This window comes from Diabrotica virgifera, chromosome 6, assembly GCF_917563875.1.
Source record: "Diabrotica virgifera virgifera chromosome 6, PGI_DIABVI_V3a".
NCBI lineage: Eukaryota > Metazoa > Arthropoda > Insecta > Coleoptera > Chrysomelidae > Diabrotica > Diabrotica virgifera.
This window is the reverse complement of record NC_065448.1, coordinates 242,188,342-242,211,798: the sequence shown is the minus strand read 5'-3', so window position 1 is coordinate 242,211,798 and position 23,457 is coordinate 242,188,342. Positions and strand designations below refer to the sequence as shown.

General features: G+C 32.2%; 1 protein-coding gene across 1 annotated transcript; it reads right to left on the bottom strand.

The window, feature by feature from the left end:
• Positions 1 to 1,310: 1,310 nt before the first annotated feature.
• LOC126887450 (uncharacterized) lies at positions 1,311 to 22,825 on the bottom strand. Its single transcript, XM_050654991.1, has 4 exons — positions 22,717 to 22,825; positions 14,346 to 14,662; positions 11,086 to 11,272; positions 1,311 to 1,566 (listed from the first exon to the last, which is right to left on the bottom strand). Exons 1-4 carry the CDS (start codon positions 22,797 to 22,799, stop codon positions 1,407 to 1,409), a joined length of 747 nt encoding a protein of 248 aa, XP_050510948.1. The 5' UTR covers positions 22,800 to 22,825; the 3' UTR covers positions 1,311 to 1,406.
• Between the last annotated feature and the right edge of the window lie 632 nt (positions 22,826 to 23,457).

Genomic DNA, 23,457 nt, shown 5'->3' with positions numbered 1-23,457 from the left:
CTACTTGGATTGCACGTAGCTAACACGTCAAACAAAACAAGTGATATTGTGCTGATGTGTGATTTTACCCTGGGGGTGAGTTTAGTGAATTTACCCCGGAAGTGAATAAATGGATTAATTCTAAGCAACTTTTGTTCTATAGAGTTTTTCCACTAAGTCAATTCTTTTCGAGTTATTTGGGAGTGAATATGTTCATTTTTCAACAAAAAAACCACGTTTCTAGTAGTTTTAGTGGTTTTCGAATCAGTGGGACTTACAGATCATATAAATACAACATAAGTAAAGCAACTTTTGAAGCGGTAACGATTAATTTCATTTGAGATGGTAATTAGGGGGTGATTTTATCCATTTTTTTTTAGAAAAAAAAGGGACCAACTTAATTTTGAGCGTAACTTGCTTATTTTTGATACTAGATACTTTTTCAAAAACAAGAATAAAGTTGTTTTTAAAAGCTTTAAAAAGTTGTAATGAGTTTTCCTCAAAAAGTGCTTCATTTTTTTGGTTATCTTATGTTGAAATATTCGAGATATTCACTCGCAAATAACTCGAAAAATATTGACATAATGAAAAAACTCTACGGAATCAAAATTGCTTAGAATTAATCGGTTTATCCAATTCCGGATTTATTTTAAAGGTATCTTTTTTCACCCCCCAAAAGGGGAAAGTCACCGCCAGGGTAAAATCACACATCGGCACAATATCACTTGTTTTGTTTGACATGTTAGCTACGTGTATGCCAAATTCCATGTCAATTCTAGTGGTTTTTTTTAATTTAGAGCAAAAACTGTGAGTAAACGTACTATAAACCGTTATTTTTGCAATAATTTATTAATAATAAAGTCGAAACGTGGTTTAGGCTATCACGACTAGTGGCAATCGATTTAGCGTATAAAAATACTATGAAAAACTACAAACTTTTAATAAACAATTATTTTGTTATTAACAAAAAGGAACACATGTTGAGTAATCGCGACTAGTCGCAGTCGATTCGGCGACCAAAAATACACCAAAGAAGACCTTCACACTATCAATTTATTTACAGAGCTTCTAATAATTCCTAAATTTACCCTAATTTGTTAATAACAATTAAACGCACCCTATTTGGGCTTCCAGACCACTTCCATTGGATTCAGCGACCCAAAAACCTATAATACCACCATCAAATCTTGGCGAGCTAGAAGTTTCCACGGGACCCCCTATGTTGCGACTAGGACTAGACTAATATGGTCGGTTAGTAAAGTTCAGCAGTGAAAGATTGATTATTAGTTTATTTCTTAAGTTTATTTTTATTTTAAATATACTCTTTTTTTTCTATAAATATATATTTACACATTTAAATTAATACAACAAATCACGGTCTGAGATTACTTAATACTATTAAATAGAAGTATGTAGAAGCAACAAGTCTAGGCTGGTAACAAACTTCCAAGGACCTTTAACACATTGTCTTTTGTTAACGGACATTTAGGATATTTATTATTGCATTGCTCTTCGTCGTTTGCTTTTCCTGTTTCGGCGGCTTCCTTTACAGCTGTACCATCCAACATATATGACAAAAGTGTGTTGCTAGAACAGAAACCGATTAGTCTAGATATAACTTAAATTTAAGGAATGAGGTTATAACAGAACGAAGTAGTGTCTTATTTGATAATTAACATTCTTTAATTGATGTGCCTATCCGTGACGAATGTTGGCCATCATTATGGCAATGTTTATTTTATCTGCAGCAGCGCGAAAAAGCTGCACAGATGTTGTGTTAAACCAGGCTCTGAAGTTCTTTTTTTGTACCTTATTTTCCACATATCTTTCCCTGCAGGATGGCTTGTAGGATTCTGAATATCAGGAGTCATTTCGCATAATGTGTCCAAAGAATTACAACTTTTGAGATCTGATAGTAGAGTACCTCTTGGCCCTCTCCTGAGGACAAACTCATTTGTCTTGGTCAGTCTACGGGATTTTGAGTTATCTCCGATATAGCCACATCTTAAATGCTTCCAAGTTTAAGGCTAGAGAATAAAAAAGGACAGAGAATACGTAGCATCGTAATATTCTTACTTTTATACCAAGAGGGAGGTGGTGGACTCTTGAAGAAGGCCACCATTCGGTTGAAGGTGGATCTAATATTTTGATGCACGCTCTTGCCTCTTGGTTATTGGTCCATTCTTTATTTAGTATAGTGTAGAGATAGTTATCGTGCCTCACTCTTTTTACAGGGGTTTGATTTGCATAGAATTGACCTTATGTTATCTTTTTCTTGCTAATGATCATAAGCTTTGTCATATTTACGTTTATATTTCAGTTATTACGGACTCTTTGTAAGTCCATACTGTTGGCTGCAATACGTGATTTTGTTCATATAGGGCAGTCAATGAGGGTACTTGGCTCCGAATTCCATCCTACTACATCGATTTACTTGATATTTTCGCAGTAAGTAGGGAATAGCTCAAGAAACAAAGTCTACCCTATGCCGATGTGCGCTTTTATCTTGGGGTGGTTTCCACCCCTTCTGTGGGTGAAAAATGTTTTGGTTAAAATAGTCACGGAAGAGGCTAGAGAACCTAATTTTAAGCAAAAACTGCTCTATTATTATTTTTTGAAAACTCAATGCTTTTTGAGTTATTCGTGGTTGAAAATTGGCCATTTTCATTGAAAAATGACACCTTTTCGGACGGATTTTTGCGAATACCTTAAAAACTATGCATCTAACAAAAAAACTATATAAAATATTTCTATAGGTTAGTAAAAAACAAAGAGATTCGTTCCTTCACAAATCTTCTAGTTAAAATACAAAGAGGGATATGGTAGGTAAGAAGAGTTTGTTTTTTTGCTGCATGCTCAAATCGGTGTATTCAACTTGAAATAGCAGAGAAACTGTTGATTTTAGGTGTATATTGATATCAATACCTTTTGTAGTGCTTGAAAAGACCTTTAAAATGAGCAATACTAAATGTCCATTACATTCAAACTAAGCGAGATATTCTGCAAAAAAGTTGATGACTAAATACATACACTGTGTCCGTAAAGTATGGAACAAATTCTTTTTAGCTAAACAGAGCATTTTAAGAAATAATCCTAAAACATGTCGATTTTTTATTTTAATTTACCGTATTTTAAAATAATATTCTAATATACAGGGTGAATTACTTTCTAGTAATGACGTCACCGTCATTTTTTATTAATTGAACACCCCCATTTTGTCTCAATTTTCGGATTACTCTAGCTGAGCTGATTCCAAAAATGTATCACATGTTGATTCAAATTGGTACAGGGTGGACAAAAATACAATAGTTTTTTGTGTGCTCATAAAGTAACGCGTTAGTTAAATAAACAATATCAAAAATACTTTTTTCCACCTACCTCTACCGAAAGTATACTTTTCCGGACCTGATTGTAGGGAGCAAAGTTGTACTTTTACTCCCTAGGGAGGAAAAGTAAAAGTGACGTCATGGTATTTCATTCATGAAATATAACTTATTGACGCCCTGTACAATATCTATTTTCTGTTACGTAAGTATCTATATATTTAACGTTTATTTAAAAACACCCTGTATTTTGCAGAATGGTAAAAAACAGTAAATTGTTATTTTGATTTAACAATGTTTACATTATTAATTTGACTTATATTTGACAGTTGACAGTTATATTGTATCTACTTGTTAGTTTTAGTTCTAATAAATTTTGTTGGTTAGTTACATAAATGAATTAAGTAAAAATGAAAAATGACTTGTTATTAATTTGAGGAAGGTGGAAAAACCATATGTATAACATGGGAGTAAAGTGGCCTTTTCCTCCCTCGAATGATTACTGCCCTCCGCTACGCGTTGGGCAGTAAACTTCATTCTCGGGAGGAAAAGTAGCACTTTCCTCGCTTGTTATACAAATAGCTATGGTCTAGCGGACAGAATATGAAAGAAATTATTTCTTATCAATTTAAATGAAACATAGTAGGTATCTGTAGGCTTCTGTCCGCTAGACAATAAGTGTTTTTGATAATATTGTTAATTTAACTAACGCATTACTTTATGAACACACACAAAACTATTGTATTTTTGTCCACCTTGTACCAATTTGAATCAACATATGATACATTTTTGGAATCAGCTCAGCTAGAGTAATCCGAAAATTGAGACAAAATGGGGGTGATCCATTTAAAAAAAAAATCAAAAATCGACGTGTTTCAGGAATCTTTCTGAAAATGCTCTGTTTAGCTAAAAAATAATTTGTTCCATACTTTACGGACACAGTGTATATTTTAAGAAGAAATGAGAAGTATATTTAACCCCTCAGCCATCAGAATTTAAATACATCGTTTTCCTTCTACAATACTTTTTAATATAGTGTTATTTCTATGTTCAAAAAGTTGGACTGGATTAAAGTGAATGGTTTTTGAAAAAATAAGGTCAAATTATAGAGCGTATTTTTAAATTTTCTTAAAAATCTTCCTTTTCCTCCATGTAACTCGAAAAAGATAAGAGATACGAAAAAAAGATATCACGCAAAAATGTAGGATCTTTTAAGATAAAAATTTCCTTTTTATTTTTCATTACTGTATCTTATCATTTTCAAGTTACATGGAGAAAAAGGAAGATTTTTAAGAAAATTTAAAAATGATCTCTATAATTTGATATTTTTTTTTCAAAAATCCCATACCTATAAACATAATACTAAATTTAATAAATGTCGCCTACAAACTTATTTCTAATTAAAACTATTAACAGCAAGATAATTTTTATGTTCTATTGAAATTTGTTGTATATAAATATCGCAAATTTTGAAGGAATTTGCTAAAAATACGTTAACAGTCTAGTGTATAACAGTAAATACTATTAAGAATGCAGTTCACAAACGGAATAATTATATTTTTTGTGATAGTCACTGTCGACGAAGTACTTTCAAAATTGTTTAACTACACAACTACAAAATCAGAATCATCTTGTCGGGAGACCAACTGTAATACTATGCTCCGGTGTGACGATTGTAGTATACTGCGCGCCGGACAGTCAAGTAATTATTTCTTTATTGAAAAGCCTTTTATTAGTATCTTTGTATGCAGCGATTATTTTAACAGGGTTATAATAACCCACGAACTATTTGATAAGTTACACAAAATCGAAGTAATAAAAATAACGAAGACAAATGCATGGCGTTTACAAGAAAACACATTTCCAAGTAGTACCACATTGCGCGAGTTATATTTGTCTGAGAACAACATTTCCATCATCGATGATTTCGCCTTTGGCCATATGACTGCATTGACTCATCTTTACTTAAACAACAACAAATTGAAAAGCTTCAACGCCTACACTATAACTTCAGGTTTTAATATCAAATACTTGAACTTGGGAAATAATTCTTTCGAAGGACTGATGGATACTGCGTTATATAATTTGAAAAGCCTTACGTACTTAAATCTTGACGGAAATAAGTTTAAAAACATCAGTATGGGTAAGTTAATAAATAACCTGGAATCTGTCAAAGTCGTATCGATGGCTAACAACTTACTTACACGCATCACGAGAGAGTTTTTCGATCCACTGATTAATTTGGAAGTTTTGAACTTGGCCTTCAACAAAATCAGTGATATTGGTAACGCTTTTAGGCATATGGAGAACCTGAAAACGCTCATTTTAAGTCGCAATCACCTAACAGCATTCAGCAAATTCGATTTTCCACGTATGGGCCATAGCAGTCTGCAATATCTCGCTATTGATTACAATCAACTTCTCTTAACCCGGCGTTACACGCGTCTTCTATTGTGACGTGGTTGCACGCGTATGAGCGCTGCCCTCACCTACATAAATTCGACTTATTTCGAGAAAGAATGAATGTCAACATGTAAAAATATAAAATGGATTGTACTCACATATTATAGAAAGTCTCGTAAACCAATTTTTTTTATTAATTTAACAAAACAAAAGTAAAAATAATATAGATCAAAAGCAAGTTTTCTTAATTTTCAATTTCAGCAAGCCACTGAAGAAATTAACGTTCTTTACGCGAATTCATTTTACTAAAAATACAAATTAAAATTAACAACTGTTCTGAAGCTATTTCTTTGTGGAATTTATGTAATTAACTATTAATATTTTGTATTTTGATAACGACGTCCGAGGTGGAATTCGAAACGTCAATAAAATCAATTTTTCAAGTTAAATTGTGGCTTATTTTTCCCAATTAGAATATGTAAATTTAAAAATCTGTTCTTAACCAGTGGCGCACCTAGAATTTTCCTCTGGGGGGAGGGGGGTTTGCTTGGGCACCGAAAGTTTTTTGTATTATTTGTGAAAGACAAGTTACATTTTCCTGCCTTCTTTTATATATATTTCTATATTCTGGGTGGGATTTTAACCCCCAAACCCCCCTCGGTGTGCCACTGTTCGTAACCTAATCCAAACAATAATATTTTAATTAAACCTACCTAAATATTAAATAAAAACCTAAAAGTTTCTTTGAGATAACAGAAACGTGATTTCACCGTGACTGCACGCGCAGTGAGGAATTCCCTCACTTGAAGAGGGATGTCTCTTCTTTCAACTATCACACAGCACACTGACCGCCTGAAATATTCTATAACTTTTTCATACCCTCTCATGAACCATGCTAAAGGCATTCCTGGGTGCTTAAGGTTATCGTATTAGTTTACACAATTTCATTGCTTATAAACAAATATGGTGAGGGATTCCCTCATAGCGCGTGTAATGGCGGGTTAATGCCGAATGTGCTGGAAGGTATACCCTTTTTAAAGAAAATCGCCGTAGATGGAAATCCGTGGTATTGCAACTGTTTAAAACAGTACCGTAAAGTCTTTCACGATCGCAATATACAAGAAGTATGCGGTGGTGATGTCAAGTATAGATGTCAAGATGGCAACAATTGCTATCGTTATGACCCAGTGTTGTCCTCTATTGGCGCTATTTTAGATGTAGAAAACGTCAATCCAGATACACCAAATAGCACTTATTATTGTGTCTTAAATGAATTTTAAATGAATTCGATCAATAAACAGAATCTATCAGTTTACTGTATTCAATTATCCTATCCCATCCCGTATGATCTCATAATATCCCGTTCATTTGTTTGATGCATGTTTTTGGGACAGTGCCTATCTCGGCCCAAGAAACAAGTAGGTCTTTTAAAAAGGTCCCAAGTCGGCGCAAAGATTAAAACTGCCCGATATAATATATAACAGCTCGACTCATGGGATATTAATTGTTACTATTAAATAATTTTACATCTCAATGGAAAAAAATACATTCATAGAATAATTTTTAGCCCAATAAATGACCTTTTTGGAATGTAATTTTCAATAGTCCGTTCTTTAACGGTAAAATATTGCAAAACCTCTAAATTTTAAAGAACCGCTTGGATTGACATTAAATTGGCATACACATAGCTAACAAGTCGAAGAAAAAAAGTGATATTGTGCCGATATGTGCTTTTGCCCTGGGGGTGGTTTTCACCCCCTCTTGGGGGTGAAAAAATATTCGTCCAAAGAAAGTCAGGAAATGGATAAACTGGCTAATTTTAAGTAACTTTTATTCTATAGAGTTTTTTCACTAAGTCAATACTTTTCGAGTTATTTGGTAGTGAATATGTTCATTTTTTCAACAAAATAACCACGTTTTTAGACGGTTTTTCGCAAATAACTCAAATAGTAAGTATGTATTTTGTCGAAAAAACATTCTCAACAAAAATGTAGCCAGTAAAAAATTTTAAAAAATGGTGTATATATCACGTCTCTACACCTAGTAGAACCAGAGTTATAGCTAATGAAAAATAGGTTCATATTCGTCAAATTCCAAATGGAATACTTTAACGTGAAATAACCAAAAATGAAGCACATTTCGGAGAAAACTCAATACAACTTATTGAAAGTGTTTAAAAAAAGCTTCCCTTTTGTTTTATAAAAAAAATTTCTAGCATCAAAATTAAACAAGTTACGCTCAAAATAAAGTTAGTCCCTTTTGGTTTTGGTAAAAAAATCGAGAAAATCACCCCCTAATTAGTATCTTAAATGAACTTAATCGTTACGACTTCACAAGTTTCTTGACTCATGTATATATTGTTTATATGATCTGTAAGTTTCATCGGTTCAAAGTCCTTATTATGGAAAGGGCTGTAGTTAAAAGGGGTTGAACGAGTCACTGATCACGAATGTATGCAAATTTGGAAACACCAAATCTTAATCAATTTTTGTCTAACAGAAAAACAAAAAAATACATGATATTCAGAAAAGCAAATCTGACTTTTTTTGTTTTTCGAGATTTTTGGTATCTCTAAAAATTTTTAAGTTATTTTGAAAAAAAGCATATTTTTCGAAATATTTTTTTTTTCAAAATATTTTTCAAATTTTTCAAATATTTTTAAAATTTTTAAAAACTACTTTAAAACCAAATTTTTTCAAAAATAAGCACTTTGAATCGATGAAACTTACATATCATATATAAACACAACATAAGTAAAATAATTTGTGGAGCGGTAACGATTAATTTAATTTAAGTGGCTAATTAGGGGGTGGTATTACCGATTTTTTTTTGCAAAAACAAAAGGGACCAACTTTATTTTGAGCGTAACTTGCTTAAATTTAATGCTAGAAACTTTTTGTAAATACAGAAATAAAGCTTTTTTTAAACACTTTAAAAAAGTTATAATAGATTTTCCCCAAAAGGTGCTTAATTTTTTGGATATTTCACGTCGAAACATTCTATTTGAAATTTGGTGAATATGAATCTATTTTGCATTGGCTATACCTCTGGTTCTACGAGATCCAGAGACCTAACGAGAACACATTTTTTTTTACTTTTTTATAGGCTCTATTTTTGCTACGAACGTTTTTTTCGACAAAATACTTACTTTTTGAGTTATTTGCGAAAAACCGTCTAAAAATGTGGTTATTTTGTTGAAAAATGAACATACTCACTTGCAAATAACTCGTAAAGTGTTGACTTGGCGAAAAAGCTCTATAGAACAAAAGTTACTTAAAATTAGTCAGTTTACCCATTTCCGGACTTATTTTGGACATATATTTTTTCACCCACAAGAGGGGGTGAAGGTCACCCCCGGGGCAAAAGCACACATCGGCACAATATCACTTTTTTTCTTTGACATGTAAGCTATACGTATGCCAAATTTCATGTCAATCCAAGCGGTTCTTTAAAATTGAGAGCAAAAACCGTGAAAGAATGGACTACAAGGGCAACTCCGAATTACATGAAAATTTGGATTTAGGTTCTACTTACCCTCCACTTCAAAGTTGAATTTGTGCCGTAGGTTGCTTTTGCTTGGGGGGTGACAGTCACCCCTTCTGGGGGGGTTAAAACGCGTGTTTAAAATAAGTCCGGAAATGGATAAATTGACAGATTATAAGCAACTTTCGTTCTATAAAGTTTTTTAGTTTGGTCAATTTTAAACCCGTCCAACTTTTTGAACATAAAAATAACACTATAATAAAAGGTATTGTGGAAGAAAAACGATGCATTTACATTTTGGTGGATGGTGGTTAAAATTATTTCTCATTTTTTTCTTAAAATACATTAGTTATCAATTTTATTTGCCGCATATCTCGCTTAGTTTTAATGTGATGGACCTTTTATATAGCTCATTTTAAAGGTCTTTTCAAGCACTACAAAAAGTATTAGCAGCATTATACACCTAAAATCGACCGTTTCTCTGTTATTTCAAGTTGAATACACCAATTTGAGAATGTACCAAAAATCAATATCTCGTTTTGTATTATAACAAGATGATTTGTGAAGGCAAATGTCTCTTTGCTTCTTTATAACCTACAAAAATGTTTAATATAGTTTTTTTACTTAAATGCATAGTTTTTAAGGTATTCGCAAAAAACCGTTCGAAAAGGGATTTTGTTTCAATGAATATCTCTCGAATATCTCAAAAAGTATTGAGTTTTAAAAAAAAATTATAGAATAGTTTTTGCTTAGAATTAGGTTCTCTAGCGAGTTCCGTGCTAATTTTAACCAAAAAATGTTTCACCCCTAAGGAGGGGTGGGAACCACCCTCAAGATAAAAGCACACATCGGCATAGGGTAGACTTTGAATTAGGAGATAAGTAGAGGATAGGCCCAAAATTTCATTAAAATCCATGCAGTAGGATAGAATTCGGAGGTAATATCATATTCTTGCTCCCATTGACTGGCGTAATAAGCACTTGTAAGTCTTCTACAAAATAATATACGTTATCCGCAAATACTATGGTGTCATCTGCAAACCTGATGTTGTTTAGGCGGTACACGTTTAGTGGTATACATTTTTCAGTTTCGTGCAAAGCTTCGATAAATATACTTTCAGAGTAAATATTGAAGATTAGAGGAGATAAAATACAGCCTGGCCTCTCCATTCTCATGCATGATTTCTACATTTTCGGTGTGTTCACCTTCAACTCTGAGATTTGCGGTCTGATTCCTGTAAAGTTTTCCAATTATTTTTAGATCTTGGTTGTTAATTCCTGCTCCTTTTACTATTTGCATCAGATTTGCTTGCTGTACGTAATCAAATGCTTTCCCATAATCAACCAGACATGCTTATACATCGCAGTTGATGTCTTTGCATTTCTGGAATATGACTTGTATTGAGAATAAAGGCTCTTACGTGCCAACAGAATTTATGACCCTGAATTGGTTGGGGAAAATTTGATTTTTGCAGAGCTTGTTTATTCTCTTATGGATTACATTTAAGAACAATTTTAGCAGATGACTAATCAGTCTCCGTTTTTTTTTTGAAGTGCGGTAAACTCAGACTTCAGCCATTCTGTTGTTATTTCTCCAACGTTATAATATATGATGTTAAGTATATATATGTGTGATTATTGCTATTGATTCATTGTCCATTAGTTTGGGTTGTTCTGCTCGTATATTATTGGGGCCTGCTACTCGCATTCTTTAGCTGTGTTATTGCAGAAAAAACTTCCTGCTATATTATTCTTGGTCCATCATGTATTCCTTGTTCTCAAAGGTGTTATCTTTTTGGTCTTCAAATAGTTAAGAAATACTTACCTAATATAATCTTAAAAATAAGGAAAATACCCTAAAATTTCCATAAGAAAAGTTACCATAAATAATTACTTACTTAGATAAAGATGTTATAAATTCATCTACACCGGTCGCTTCTCCATTTTTAATATTTTTTTGTGCACTATTTACATAGGAGCATATAGTTCTTTGAATACAAGATGAACTGTCTATATTATGTTGTTCCAGAGAGTTATCAATTCTTGCTAGTACATCTGTTACGGATGACATTTCGGTTTCAAGACCTAAAAATGGTTAATGCTTTTAGAGGTTAAATTAAATTAAATATTACAGACTGAAAGTCTCAATGTTGTTCTGAAGCTATTTCCTTGTGGCATTTTTATAATAAACTATTTTTAATGGGAAATAAGCCACAATTTTACCAAAAAAATGATTCTATTAACTTTTAGAAGCCCAAATCGGGTTACGTTGTCACAATACAAAATACTAGGTAGTATTTTGTATTTTGACAACGAAACCCGATTTGGGCTTCGAAACGTTAATAAAATCATGTTTTTGGTAAAATTGTGGCTTATTTCCCATTAAAAATAGTTTATTATGAAAGTCTCAAGGACTATAAAAAATAAAACAAAAAATGCAATATATCGCCTTCCTATTGGAGGAACACATGAAGGGAAAAATGGTAGTAAGAGGTCTACCTTCTTATACAAAACCTGAAGTCAATAAAAAATAATTAGACGAAAAACACGAAATAGTACCTACCCAAATCACAAACATGATATCAAGAAAAGCAAAAAAGAAACCTTTGTTTTAATATTTATTAGTCGTTAGAAAAAGAAAATGTAAAAACCTTTGCCAAAGGCAAAGAAAATTTGTAACTTATTATACATGATACAGGATCAAAATGCATGCTACAAAGACGCAAGTGCAGAGAAGAGTAAAGTAGTATAGTATAGTCTAAAAATCTAGGACTACAATTCGGATTTAGAGCTCAACATTTCAGCGAACTACAAGCACTTAGACTTCAGAATACATAGCTGCTGGCTTCAACGACAAGCAATATACATGAGCAGCCTTCCTGGATCTAAGCAAAGCCTTCGACAGAGTATGGCATGAAGGAATGATATACAAAATGAGAGATTATAGTGACATCTACGACTGAAATTTTGATAATTATCTGCAAATTATTATGATGTAGAAAATCTAATCTGGGTAACGGGAAATCGTGTATATGACGGAAGATTGAGAATCAAATTTCGTTTTACACTGTCTTCGTTATAATATAATCATGATTAAAAAGTCAAAAAATCATGGGGACAATTGGTTCATAAAAGAAATTATATAAAATAAAAGTAAATAATTCGGTAATATTTTATGAAGGACTATAATTGTTAATAGAAAAAAAGTTTGAGGATAAAGAGACTTGGTGGTGGTCAAACGAAGTACAAGGAAAAATAAAAGAGAAGGGAACATTATATAAAAAGTGGCAAGCAACCAGATCCGACACAGATCTTCAAAACTATATGGTGGCAAAAAAGGAAGCGAAAGTAGCAGTAGCAAAAGCCAAAGCAGAATCGTATTCAAACCTATACGATCAACTTGATACCAGAGAAGGCGAAACGAAGATATATAAAATAGCCAAACAGAGAGCAACGAAAGCAAAAGATTTTAATCAGATTAGATGTATCCGAGATGAAAATGATAAAATACTAGTTCACGAAAAGGAGGTCAAAAAGAGATGGAGAAAGTACTTTGACAGCTTATTAAATGAAGAATTTGACAGACAGCCTGTAGAGTCAACGGAGACAGTAGCAGCAATGGTCACCAAAATAACAAACGAGGAAGTGGCTCAAGCGCTTCAAAAAATAAAGAAAGGAAAAGCTTAGGACCAGATGATATTCCTGGGGAAGTATGGAGACCATTGGGAGAGACAGAAACAAGGTGGCTAGCAGGTTTATTTAATAGAATTTTGGAAGTTGGACAACTGCCAGACGAATGGAGAAGCAGTATACTAGCAGTATACTAGTTAGTACCTGTCTACAAAAACAAGGGAGATATACAACAATATACAAACTACAGAGCTGCAAAACTGCTTAGCCACACCATGAAAATATAGGAAAGAGTAATTGATAGACGGGTACGTGAAGAGACCGAAATATCCGAGAATAAATTTGGCTTTATGCAGGGCAGATCAACAATAGATGCAATTTTTATTATACGGCAGTTGATGGAAAAATACAGGAGTAAAGAAACAAACGCTCCTATGGTATTCATTGATCTTGAGAAAGCATATGAAAGAGTTCCTCGAGAGATTCTGTGGTGGGCGCTCAATAAGAAAGGAATTCCTGGTGAATATGTAAAGATTGTGAGGGATATGTATGAGGGAGTAACGACTAGTGTTAGGACAGGTATGGGAGAGACTGATAAATTTCAGGTGAAAGTAGTATTGCACCAAGGCTCGGTGCTTAGTCCGTATTTATTCTTATTAGTTTTGGATCAGATAACAGCGAAAGTACAGTTTAACATTCCATGGTGCTTAATGTATGCTGATGATGTCGGTTAGTAGAAAATAGTGAAAGAGACTTAGAACAAAAACTGGAACAGTGGAGACAAGCTCTGGAGGAAAAAGGTTTAAAACTTAGTAGGACAAAGACAGAGTATTTGCAATGTTCGTTTAAAGATAGAGTTACTACAAATAAAATGGTATCTTTGGATGGTGAACTGATTGTAAAAAGCAATAGTTTTAAGTAGTTGGGATCGGTATTACAGAGTAATGGAGAAATATATGGAGATGCATGCAGTAGAACTAGGGCTGGATGGATGAAGTGAAAGGAAGCAAGTGGTGTGCTGTGTGACAGGAAAATTCCAATGAAGTTGAAGGGAAAATTCTATAAAACAGCCATAAGACCGGCTATGATGTACGGAACTGAATGTTGGGCAGTGAAAAAGAAAGAGGAACAACGAATGCATGTGGCGGAAATAAGAATGCTTAGATGGATGAGGGGAGTGACAAAAAAGGACAAAATTAAAAATGAGTATATTAGGGGAAGTCTAGGTGTGGCACTAATTGATGCCAAAATGAGAGAGCATCGGTTGAGATGGTTTGGTCATGTTCAACGTCGAGACGCTAATCACCCAATATGAAGAACTGCTGAAGTGCAGATTCCTGGAAGGAGTAGGAGAGGAAGACCAAAGAAGACCTGGGGGAGACGATAAGGCAGGACATGTTGGTAAAGGGGATTAACATTGATATGACCCAAGATAGAATTGTATGGAGAAATGCAATTAGGGGAGCCGACCCGCATAGGGATAAGGCAAAGAGAATGATGATATAATTGTTAATTTATCTCCACTTACTTCTGTATCCACCGTATCCCCCTCCACCTCCAACAATATTTGCTATCTTGGGTATAATCAACACAAGTCCAAGACCCAGGATTGCTCCAAGAGCCACTCCTCCAATATCAATTTTCATGGGACTGATTGTATAACCAACGTTTCCAGATCCATATTGTACGCCATTTCCATTAGACCCATAAGAAGTCGTTGATATGGGAATGATACCGAATCGTGACTCCTTGCTCTCTTTCCTTTCTGGTTTGCTAAAATTTTGATGTTTGGAACGGTAGTCGGGAAGATTTGATTCGTAGTATCTGTTGCTTGGTTCAAAAGCTCTGAAAATATTATTAATGAAAAATATGGTTAATGCTAAGAATACGAATAAGAATTAACACCAAGACAGAAAGAAGAAAACTTATAAAATCCAGACAAAATCAATATAGTCGAGGAAATGAAGCATTTTGGCTCGCAATTTTTTCGTCTAGCATGGATTTACTTGAAATTTTCACATAAAGTAAGGAATAGTCCAAGGATCATTTTCTATATCATGCCGCTGTACGCTAAAACCTTGGGGGTGGTTGCCACCCCATCTCGAGGGCGAGAATTTTTTATTACATTTTAACCATGTAAGTCGATGTAAAAGGTACTTCTAAAAAAATGTTTTTTACATTTTCTTCGTAGAACTAATATTTTTAGAGTTATTCGCGCTTGAAATAACAGTTTTTCGACGAAAAAATCGTTTTTTAGAGGGTTTTTTAAGAATACCTCGAAAAATATGCATTTTGTCAAAAAAACTGTAGTTATCAAAATTGTATCTTTTAGTAATACAAACCAAATTATTTTTCTATATTATCTTTAAGACCAACACAAACCGAGATACGGCATGTTAAAAGTTAGCTTTTTTTCGTCACATGCATAATTTGAAATATTCAAAGCCAAATAACGGAAGAACTTTGCATTTTTAGAGAAAAACTTAAACAATATTTTTTCAAGCATACAGTTAGACCTTTCAAGAAATAATAATAAAAAATTTCTAGAATAAAAATTAAGCGACTTATGATCAAAAAAAGGTAGGTACCTGCTTTTCTTTATGAAAAAATCAGTGAAAACAACCCCCTAACTAACCTCCTGATTAAAAATTGGTCTTCAACTTTCTGTAATTCCCTTTATATTTGTATTATCAATACACTTAAAACGTTTAACCTTTTTAAAAGGCCTAATTTTAGAATAATTGGACTTTTAAAAAAAATTGATTTTTTGCAATTTCCAATTTTTCACCATTTACTTCAAAATATCTCCGAAAATAATGAAGATACGAAAAAAATGATAGGTTACTAAATTGAAGCCTTTTTAACAGCTAAAATTCTTTTGTACATAGATTTTCATTACAGTGAACAGTTAGCGAGATATAGCTGTTTAAAACCTCTACTTACGAGCAAACACCCCCTTATTCGAGCCCTTTAAACCCACCCCAATTAAAAACTAAGGCATCTTACGGAATTTAGTTTACACAGTTTTATAGCTCTTTAAAAATCCTACAAAATTGTGTTTAAAAAAACTTTTTATTTTCAAAAATGAAGGAGTTAGCTTTATAAAACGAATTTTGTTTTTCTAAAAATTCGAATAGTCCGCTTATGGATCATTTTCAATGTATGTATAATACCACAGAAGCAGTTCGTATACTGGAAGCTGACTAAAAATCTATTTGTATTTGTATTTGTACATATTATTTGTAAATTCGTATTTTTGTGTAAATAAATGTTTTTGTAATTCTTTAATTCTACTTTTTTTTTCTGTATAGATCTATTAAATTATCTACTTATAAAAATTGTAATGTTATTAAGGGTGGTTTTTAAGGGTTGAAATATTATGATATTATATCCTTAAGCATAAAACAATCATTATTTAACTAATCAAAACCAAATTTTGCCCATATTAAAGTTTACAATGTTTTTATATAATTTTTGAAAATAGGGGGTAATTTACACCCCTAAAAATAATCAACGCCCTTAAGCATGATATAGAATATGAAGTACAGGGTGAGATGATCCTAATCCCAAATTTTTATGTAAATCGATGAAAGCCGAAATTATTCTTTTAGGATAAGTAAATTTTTTTTATATAGGTCCAACAAGGTTGGTTTTAAGAGTTGAAATATTATGATAGTATATCTTAAAGCATAAAACAATAATTATGTAAGTAATAAGAACGAAGTGTTAACAATATTAAAGTTTAAAATATTATTTTATAATTTTTTACAATTAGGGGTAGTTTTTCACCCTTAAAAAACCAAAAGCGTAAAACGGCTCAATATAGAAAATGAACTAAAGTGTGTAATAAGCCTAATCCCAAATTTTTGTACAAATCGATGCTGGACGAAAAAATTGCGAGGTTTTGCCATTTTTTCAGTTTTATTTCCTCGACTAATAGATATAGACTATAGACCAACTTAAACACAGAAAAATCAAATACGAAAACTGACAGAACGTACTGAACTAATAGACAAAGGTTCAAACCTTAAATTCCTAAATCAAAATTTAACGAGTAATATAATATCAGTAGCAAAAGAATTCACCCATAATAAAATAGAACAAGTTCAAAAACTCACAAGGACACACAAGATTTAGTAAAAAAAAAAGAGAGACAATAACTTATCCAAAACAGAATATTTAAGAAAATAGAAATAACAGAAATCAACAAAATATTTTTAAAAAAGTCTAGGAAAGCCGAACAAAACACTATAAGAAAATAAAGGCATACGAGACTGGAAGAAGAAAACAAGCGAAGGTAGAAATTTAATAACAAAACTAATTAACGATTAAATCGAATTCAAAAAATAAGCATCATGATAGAAAACTACTACCAAACACTATACTAGTAAAAAAAACACCACTAAATAAAAGCGAAAAACACCGAAAAATATTAAAAATGTTGGATCGAAGATATATCAGATATAAAAGAGGAGGAAATAAGAAACGCAATGAGCACTTTGCGAAATACAGAAGCTCCAGATGAAGACGGAATATATTGTAATATGTATTAAAAATGATAAAGTACTTAGGACAACACATCATAAAAATTATATTTAAAAAGAATGTAAAGAAGTAAGTGAAGTACCCACAGCTTGATGAAATGATAAATTACAAACCTCTAGACCCATTAGCCTGTTATCAGTGTTGTATAAGCTGTTTGATAATTAATTACATGAAGACTAACAAATAAACAGGATAGTTATCAACCTCGGGAACAGGCAAGATTTAAAAAGGGTTTTAGCACCATAGATCATAACAAGTAATACGAACACTGATGGAAAAATCAGACGAATACAATATAACACTCTGGATAGCTATGGTAGATGCGAGCAGGCATTTGATTCCATAAAAAGTTGGGCAAGAAATCGAACTGTTAAAGCTTAACCAAAAGGCTGGTTTAAATAAAAGATTTTATTCCGCATGGGCAGCAATTGGTCGATTACAAACAATATTTAAATCCAACTTACCAAAAGGTAAAATTTTAGAGGCAAAAACCTTCAATCAGATGGTTCAAAAAAGAATATCAAAAGTAACATGTGTAATCCAAAAGATTACCATGTTAAAATTGAACTGGGCAGGTCATAGAGGAAGAATAAAAGACAACTATTGGACGAAGCGATTTCTTGAATTTGATAAGTAGTTCATGATCTATTTGTTATTTGCTTTGTGGTTCCAATATAAATGCATAGTTATTGTGATATTCTGTTCATCATTATCTTTTCTCCTTAAGATGTCAATAAACTTGTCATGTTTAATCTTATCTAAAGTGAGGTGCAAGTTATAGCCTCTCCTATTCAACTGTCAACCTAACCCTCTTTCGACAATGGACTTGGTACACCCAGTTTAAACAAACGAAGCACTGACTACCAATTATAAGCTGACCTTTATCCCTATTAATGCTAAACCATTTGTTGCTAACATTAGCAATAGATTAAAAATCATTAAGGCTCAGGAAAAAGAAGATCTCCACGAATGACCAGATTCAGCCGAAAAACCAATGACAAGATTCATTATAACTTACTACAAATCAACAGAAGTAACGATAATGTATAGACGAACTTTTGACAAAATTCAATAGACCGTTTTATTTTCAAAAAATTTAAAGCCAATTAAAACAACGATAAAAAGTGTATTATAGACAAAATATTTGTTGTTCTGAAGCTATTTCCTTGTGGCATTTTTGTAATCAACTATTCTAAATGGGAATTTAATTTTTTTTTTGGCTTTAAGGTAAAACCCACACAGCCAGATACAAATTTTGTAAAAGATAGTGCAAGGATTTGACACAAGGATTACACTCTTCTCGCCCAGGGGCCGATCATGGCATTTTATAAACGATCAAAGGTTGGCCTCGGATAGATAAGGTACATATACTAGTGTGTTTGCATTTTATCAATCAAAAGCAAAATAAAAATTAAATTAAATTTTTTTAATAACGCGGGCACATAAATTTGATACACCCTGTATATTGAGCTGTTTTAAAATTTATTAGAATTTAGTTAGGATGTAAATAGATTTCTCTTTTAACGAGCTTTCCGCGGAACCATTAAAGACTTTTGTGAATAATTAAAGTGAAAAGAACTATGTATTTAGATTTAAAATGGAAAAAGATTGTTTACTGTATAGGTAATTATCAATATTTCTCGAAATTGATAATTGAAAAGAAAGTTGGAATTTTAATATCTTCATTTCAATACGAGTATATGTAGGAGAGTTTCTCCGAAAGTAATTAGGATTGTCGGAACAAATTTGAGGGTGACTGTTGTTTGTCAAATGGAAAAGTCAATGTTTTGATTCTTGGAATGTGGAAGGGGAAAAGATGGATTGGATGATGGAGAGAGGTTGAAAAATTATTCATTATGATGTTGGCAGCGAGAAGAAGCGGTTTTCGACGTGTTAAGTGGAGTAGATAGTTAGCATATATCAGTGGCTGGTTGATAGTGGAGAATAGTGTTGAAAAGTGGAACGAGCGACAGATCAAATCGAGACGAAATACCTCTTTGATTCTGTAGTATTGTGAGAAGGAGAGCAGAGAATTTTTGGAGTTTTGTTTGAATCGAGAACGTGTCAAAGAAACACGGTTTGTTGGAGAATTAGTGCTGGTATGCTGACAGTTTTGAAGCTGGACAACGGAGAGAGGCTTTGATGAGTAGCCTTTAACATAATCAACGAGGGAGAGCTGTTTGGGGTCACGAGAAGACATCCGAGTGAGGGAAGCAAAAGGTCAGTCAATTTATGTGAAAGAGATTTTTGTGTTCGGGAAATAAATTTTTGAGTAAAAAGCATATGAATTAAAGTTCCAATATTTCAAAATATAAATAGTAAAAATAGGTAACCTTGCGAAGACATAAATTTGTTTGGTTTAATTTGTTTTACCAAAGTCATCGGGAACAAACCGATAAATTGTTTTTTTGTAAAGATAATAATTTTAAGTGGTATAAATTTCATTCGGACATCTGTGTCCACAGGTTTTTTAGATTCGATAGTTTTCAGAGTATTAATTTGATAAATAAAAGACAATTCTGTATTTCTATTTTAATAGTTTGCTTTATTTCTTTTCCCTATTTTATCCCGATTAGGATCAACTCAGAGATACTGAACCCACGAGAGAAGATAAATATAACGTAAGATAATTTGGTTTTTTTTATATTAAAAGGCACCCTGAGATTTTTTATTCAATTTTGATATATGATTTGCGACAATTAAATGATTAATTAAATAAATAATAATCAATATAAAATTAATAAGAAGCAGATCACAACAATACATTAAGGAAAGACAACGTAGCAGCAAAAGGTATTATTAAATTTGTATTTTTGTTATTCTGACGAAATATAACAAACAATCGTAAACTTTTCTGTTTAAAGCAAGAAGTTTCATTATGTTATATGGGCTTTCAATGTTAAATTGTAGAAATTTTCTGAACAGCTCATTGGATTTAGCCCTATATTTTTGACAATCAAAAAAGATGTCGTCCAGGTCACCGATTTTATTACAAACTTCACAAAGATCACTTTCAAGTATTTTGATTTTATGTAAGTGTGCTGGATAACATGCATGACCAAACTTCATTCTACTAATAGTGGTTATGCTTTTGCGATTGTAATCGAACTTATTGTACCAAGGTTTTTTCCTCAATTTGGTTTCTAGTCTGGTGTAACGTGTTGGATTTGTAAAGGTGTATTCTTGCCACAAGTTGGACCATTTTCTCATCATTTTATGTTTTGATATGTTTATTTGTTCATCCGTAGTTAATTAGCAATTTATCTGTTCCCCCACTTCTGTGCTTTCTTTGGAAATTTTATCTGCAATTTCATTGTTTGTTATTCCTACGTGTGCTTTAACCCAGAAGAATTTTATAAGTTTATTTTGATCTTGTAATTTTTTAATAATTGTTTGAATGTTAAAGATAATATAATTTGTTGTGTTTGAGTTGGATTTTAAATTTTTAAGAACTGAAAGTGAATAGGAGAAGATAATGGCATACTGTTCCTCTTCCTGTTGTACATATTCTAGTGCTTTTAGAATTGCTATTTCCTCGGCTGTGTATATAGATGTGTTTTTATGTAGCTTATAGTGTTTTTGTATACGTTTAGGTATTACGAAGGCACAACCTGTGCCGTCAGTGTTTTTTGATCATCAGTGTATATTGTGACATAGTTTGGATGTTGGTCTAAAATTTGATTAATAACTATGTTATTAGATGATGCTAATTCAGAGTAATGGGGTATATTCACATCACATACAACAAACTGAACAAAGTAATCGAGCTCTACCTTTGTTTGTGGTTGTAGGGTCACGTTTCTTAATACTTCACAAATAGGAGGAGAGTTCTTATGTATCCAAAAAGGCTTAGTTAAGTCGTATTCGTTGAACTTGTATATGCTACTAATGAATGGTGAATTTTTCTTTAGTGATTTAATAATCATTTTTTCAGCTAAAAATGATCTTCTCAGTTCTAATGGAGGTTCGATTGCTTCAGCTCTTAATGGTTCAACTGGTGTAGATTTCATTGCTCCCAGAATATTCTAAGTGCTTTGTTTTGTATAATGTCCAGCTTACGTAGATTGGTTTTATTGGCCGTTCCATAACGTGTACAACCATATAATCAATTATTGATCTTATGTAAGCTCTATAGAAAATTAGTGCTGTTTGAGGTTCTGCTCCCCACCAAGTTCGCATGATGAATTTTAGGAAGTTTAGTCCTTTGTTACATTTTATCTCTATTTGTTCAATGTGTGGTTTCCAGGTCAGTTTTCTGTCTAATATAACTCCTAAGTATTTGGCATTGGTATCCACTGGAAATTCTATTTTATTTATTTTAATTTTCTGCATTGGTTTCACATTATGCCTGGTGAAGATAACGACTTTGGATTTTTCAGCGGAGATTTATAGTCCGGAGACGGAGATTTGTAGTGTAGGAATTTAAATTCTCATTTAGAATAGTTAAAGGCAAAATATTGAACTTAATGAGATCAGAAGAGGATATAAAAATCAAGAGAAGAAGAAGTCTACAAGAATAAATAAAGAAAGAAAAAACAAAATAACAGAATCAAAAAGTGCCTTGGAAAAAGAACAATGCGAGAAAATGGAGATAGACGAAAAGAAATACAATAGCTTTAACGTACACAGAAAAAAGATAGAAATATCTGGAATACAGAAAAACGAACAGAGAAAATATCATACCATACCATATCAGTTATATTATACGTGATGCAGATGGAAATATAGTAACATATCAAGCAAAAATTAAACAAATTGGAAGAACACATTACGGAATTATTCGATGATAGAACAGAAGAAGATAAAAACGAGAAAAAATATAAAGGATTAGACATGTTACAATTCAACAGTAGTTGCAATAAAACAAACTAAAGGAAAAAATCCGTAGAACATTAGGAACTACCTATTGAGTTAATAAAAGTAATTGATAATGATTATGTTTATGCCAATACCGAAAAAGTATAAAACAAAAAAATGTTCAGAATATCGAATAATTACCCAGATCAATCACGTACTAAAAACTTTTTTGAAAATTACTTATAAGCAGATATATCCAAAAAAATACGAGAAATATATTATACCTACAGGCTAGAGTATTTTTTATTGTTTTCCTTATGTAATAAATATTCATCTCGTGAAAAATAAAGAGTTTTGAATAAGCTGCTTTTGTTAAAAGCTTGACGCGACGTAGTAAATAGTAGAAAAATAGTAGTTTGAATAAAAGACGAGAGTATAAAATATGTTTTTCTTAACAGTTTATGAAAAAAAAAATTTTAAAGTAGGTATAGCTCCCTATACCTTATATTATATTATATTCGTTTGCTTAAAAAATTTAATTTTACTAATTTTCTTACCCATCTGGATTTTGATACACTTTTGGACCACATATCACACCATTTAAGAAAAAAACAAAAATAATAAAGCAAGTGTTTTTCATTTTTAAAACGGAATAGTATTCAACCACTGTCGATATTAATTTTTTTTTATAAAATGAGACCTAGTGTGACAAATTTAATGTTATATATGGTACATTTGATACAGTCCATGAACAAAAACAATTGACAATATGTTTCGTTATTCCGTACTAAGAAAATCTTCACTTTCTTTTGACATTAATGACTAACGTAATAATTTCATAATGCAATTTTAGTGTATGAAGTAACCAGTTTAATGTTCAAAACAATAGATTTGTTTAAATTGTCTGAAAATGGAAACAACATCGAAATAGGGGTCATATTATTATATTCTATGTGTAAATGTATTAAATTGGTAGATAACATTGATTGATTAACAATATCTAAAACTATTTTACAAAATTTAAAAAATACAGGCTTCACTATTTCTACATAATATGCTCTTTTCTTCTTCACGAGCCATATCAGAATTGCAGACGATAGCGATCACCATTGCGAAGTCTTCTCAATTTTATGCAATATGACATAGGCCATATGACATAGGACATATGACATACGTTTATTATTGTCCTGCATTTGATATCTGAGTCTATTTACGAATGTTTCTTAACCAAGAAACTTGATTTCTTCCTACACTTCTACGGCCCTCGGTTTTACCTTTAAGGATCAGTTCTGTGCATG

Coding starts and splice junctions, on each gene's coding strand:
- LOC126887450 (XM_050654991.1), bottom strand. CDS start 22,799: ATGAAAAACACTTGCTTTATTATTTTTGTTTTTTTCTTAAATGGTGTG. Junction 14,663..22,716: donor GTGTATCAAAATCCAGATGG/GTAAGAAAATTA, acceptor TAATATTTTCAG/AGCTTTTGAACCAAGCAACA. Junction 11,273..14,345: donor GGGATACGGTGGATACAGAA/GTAAGTGGAGAT, acceptor AACCATTTTTAG/GTCTTGAAACCGAAATGTCA.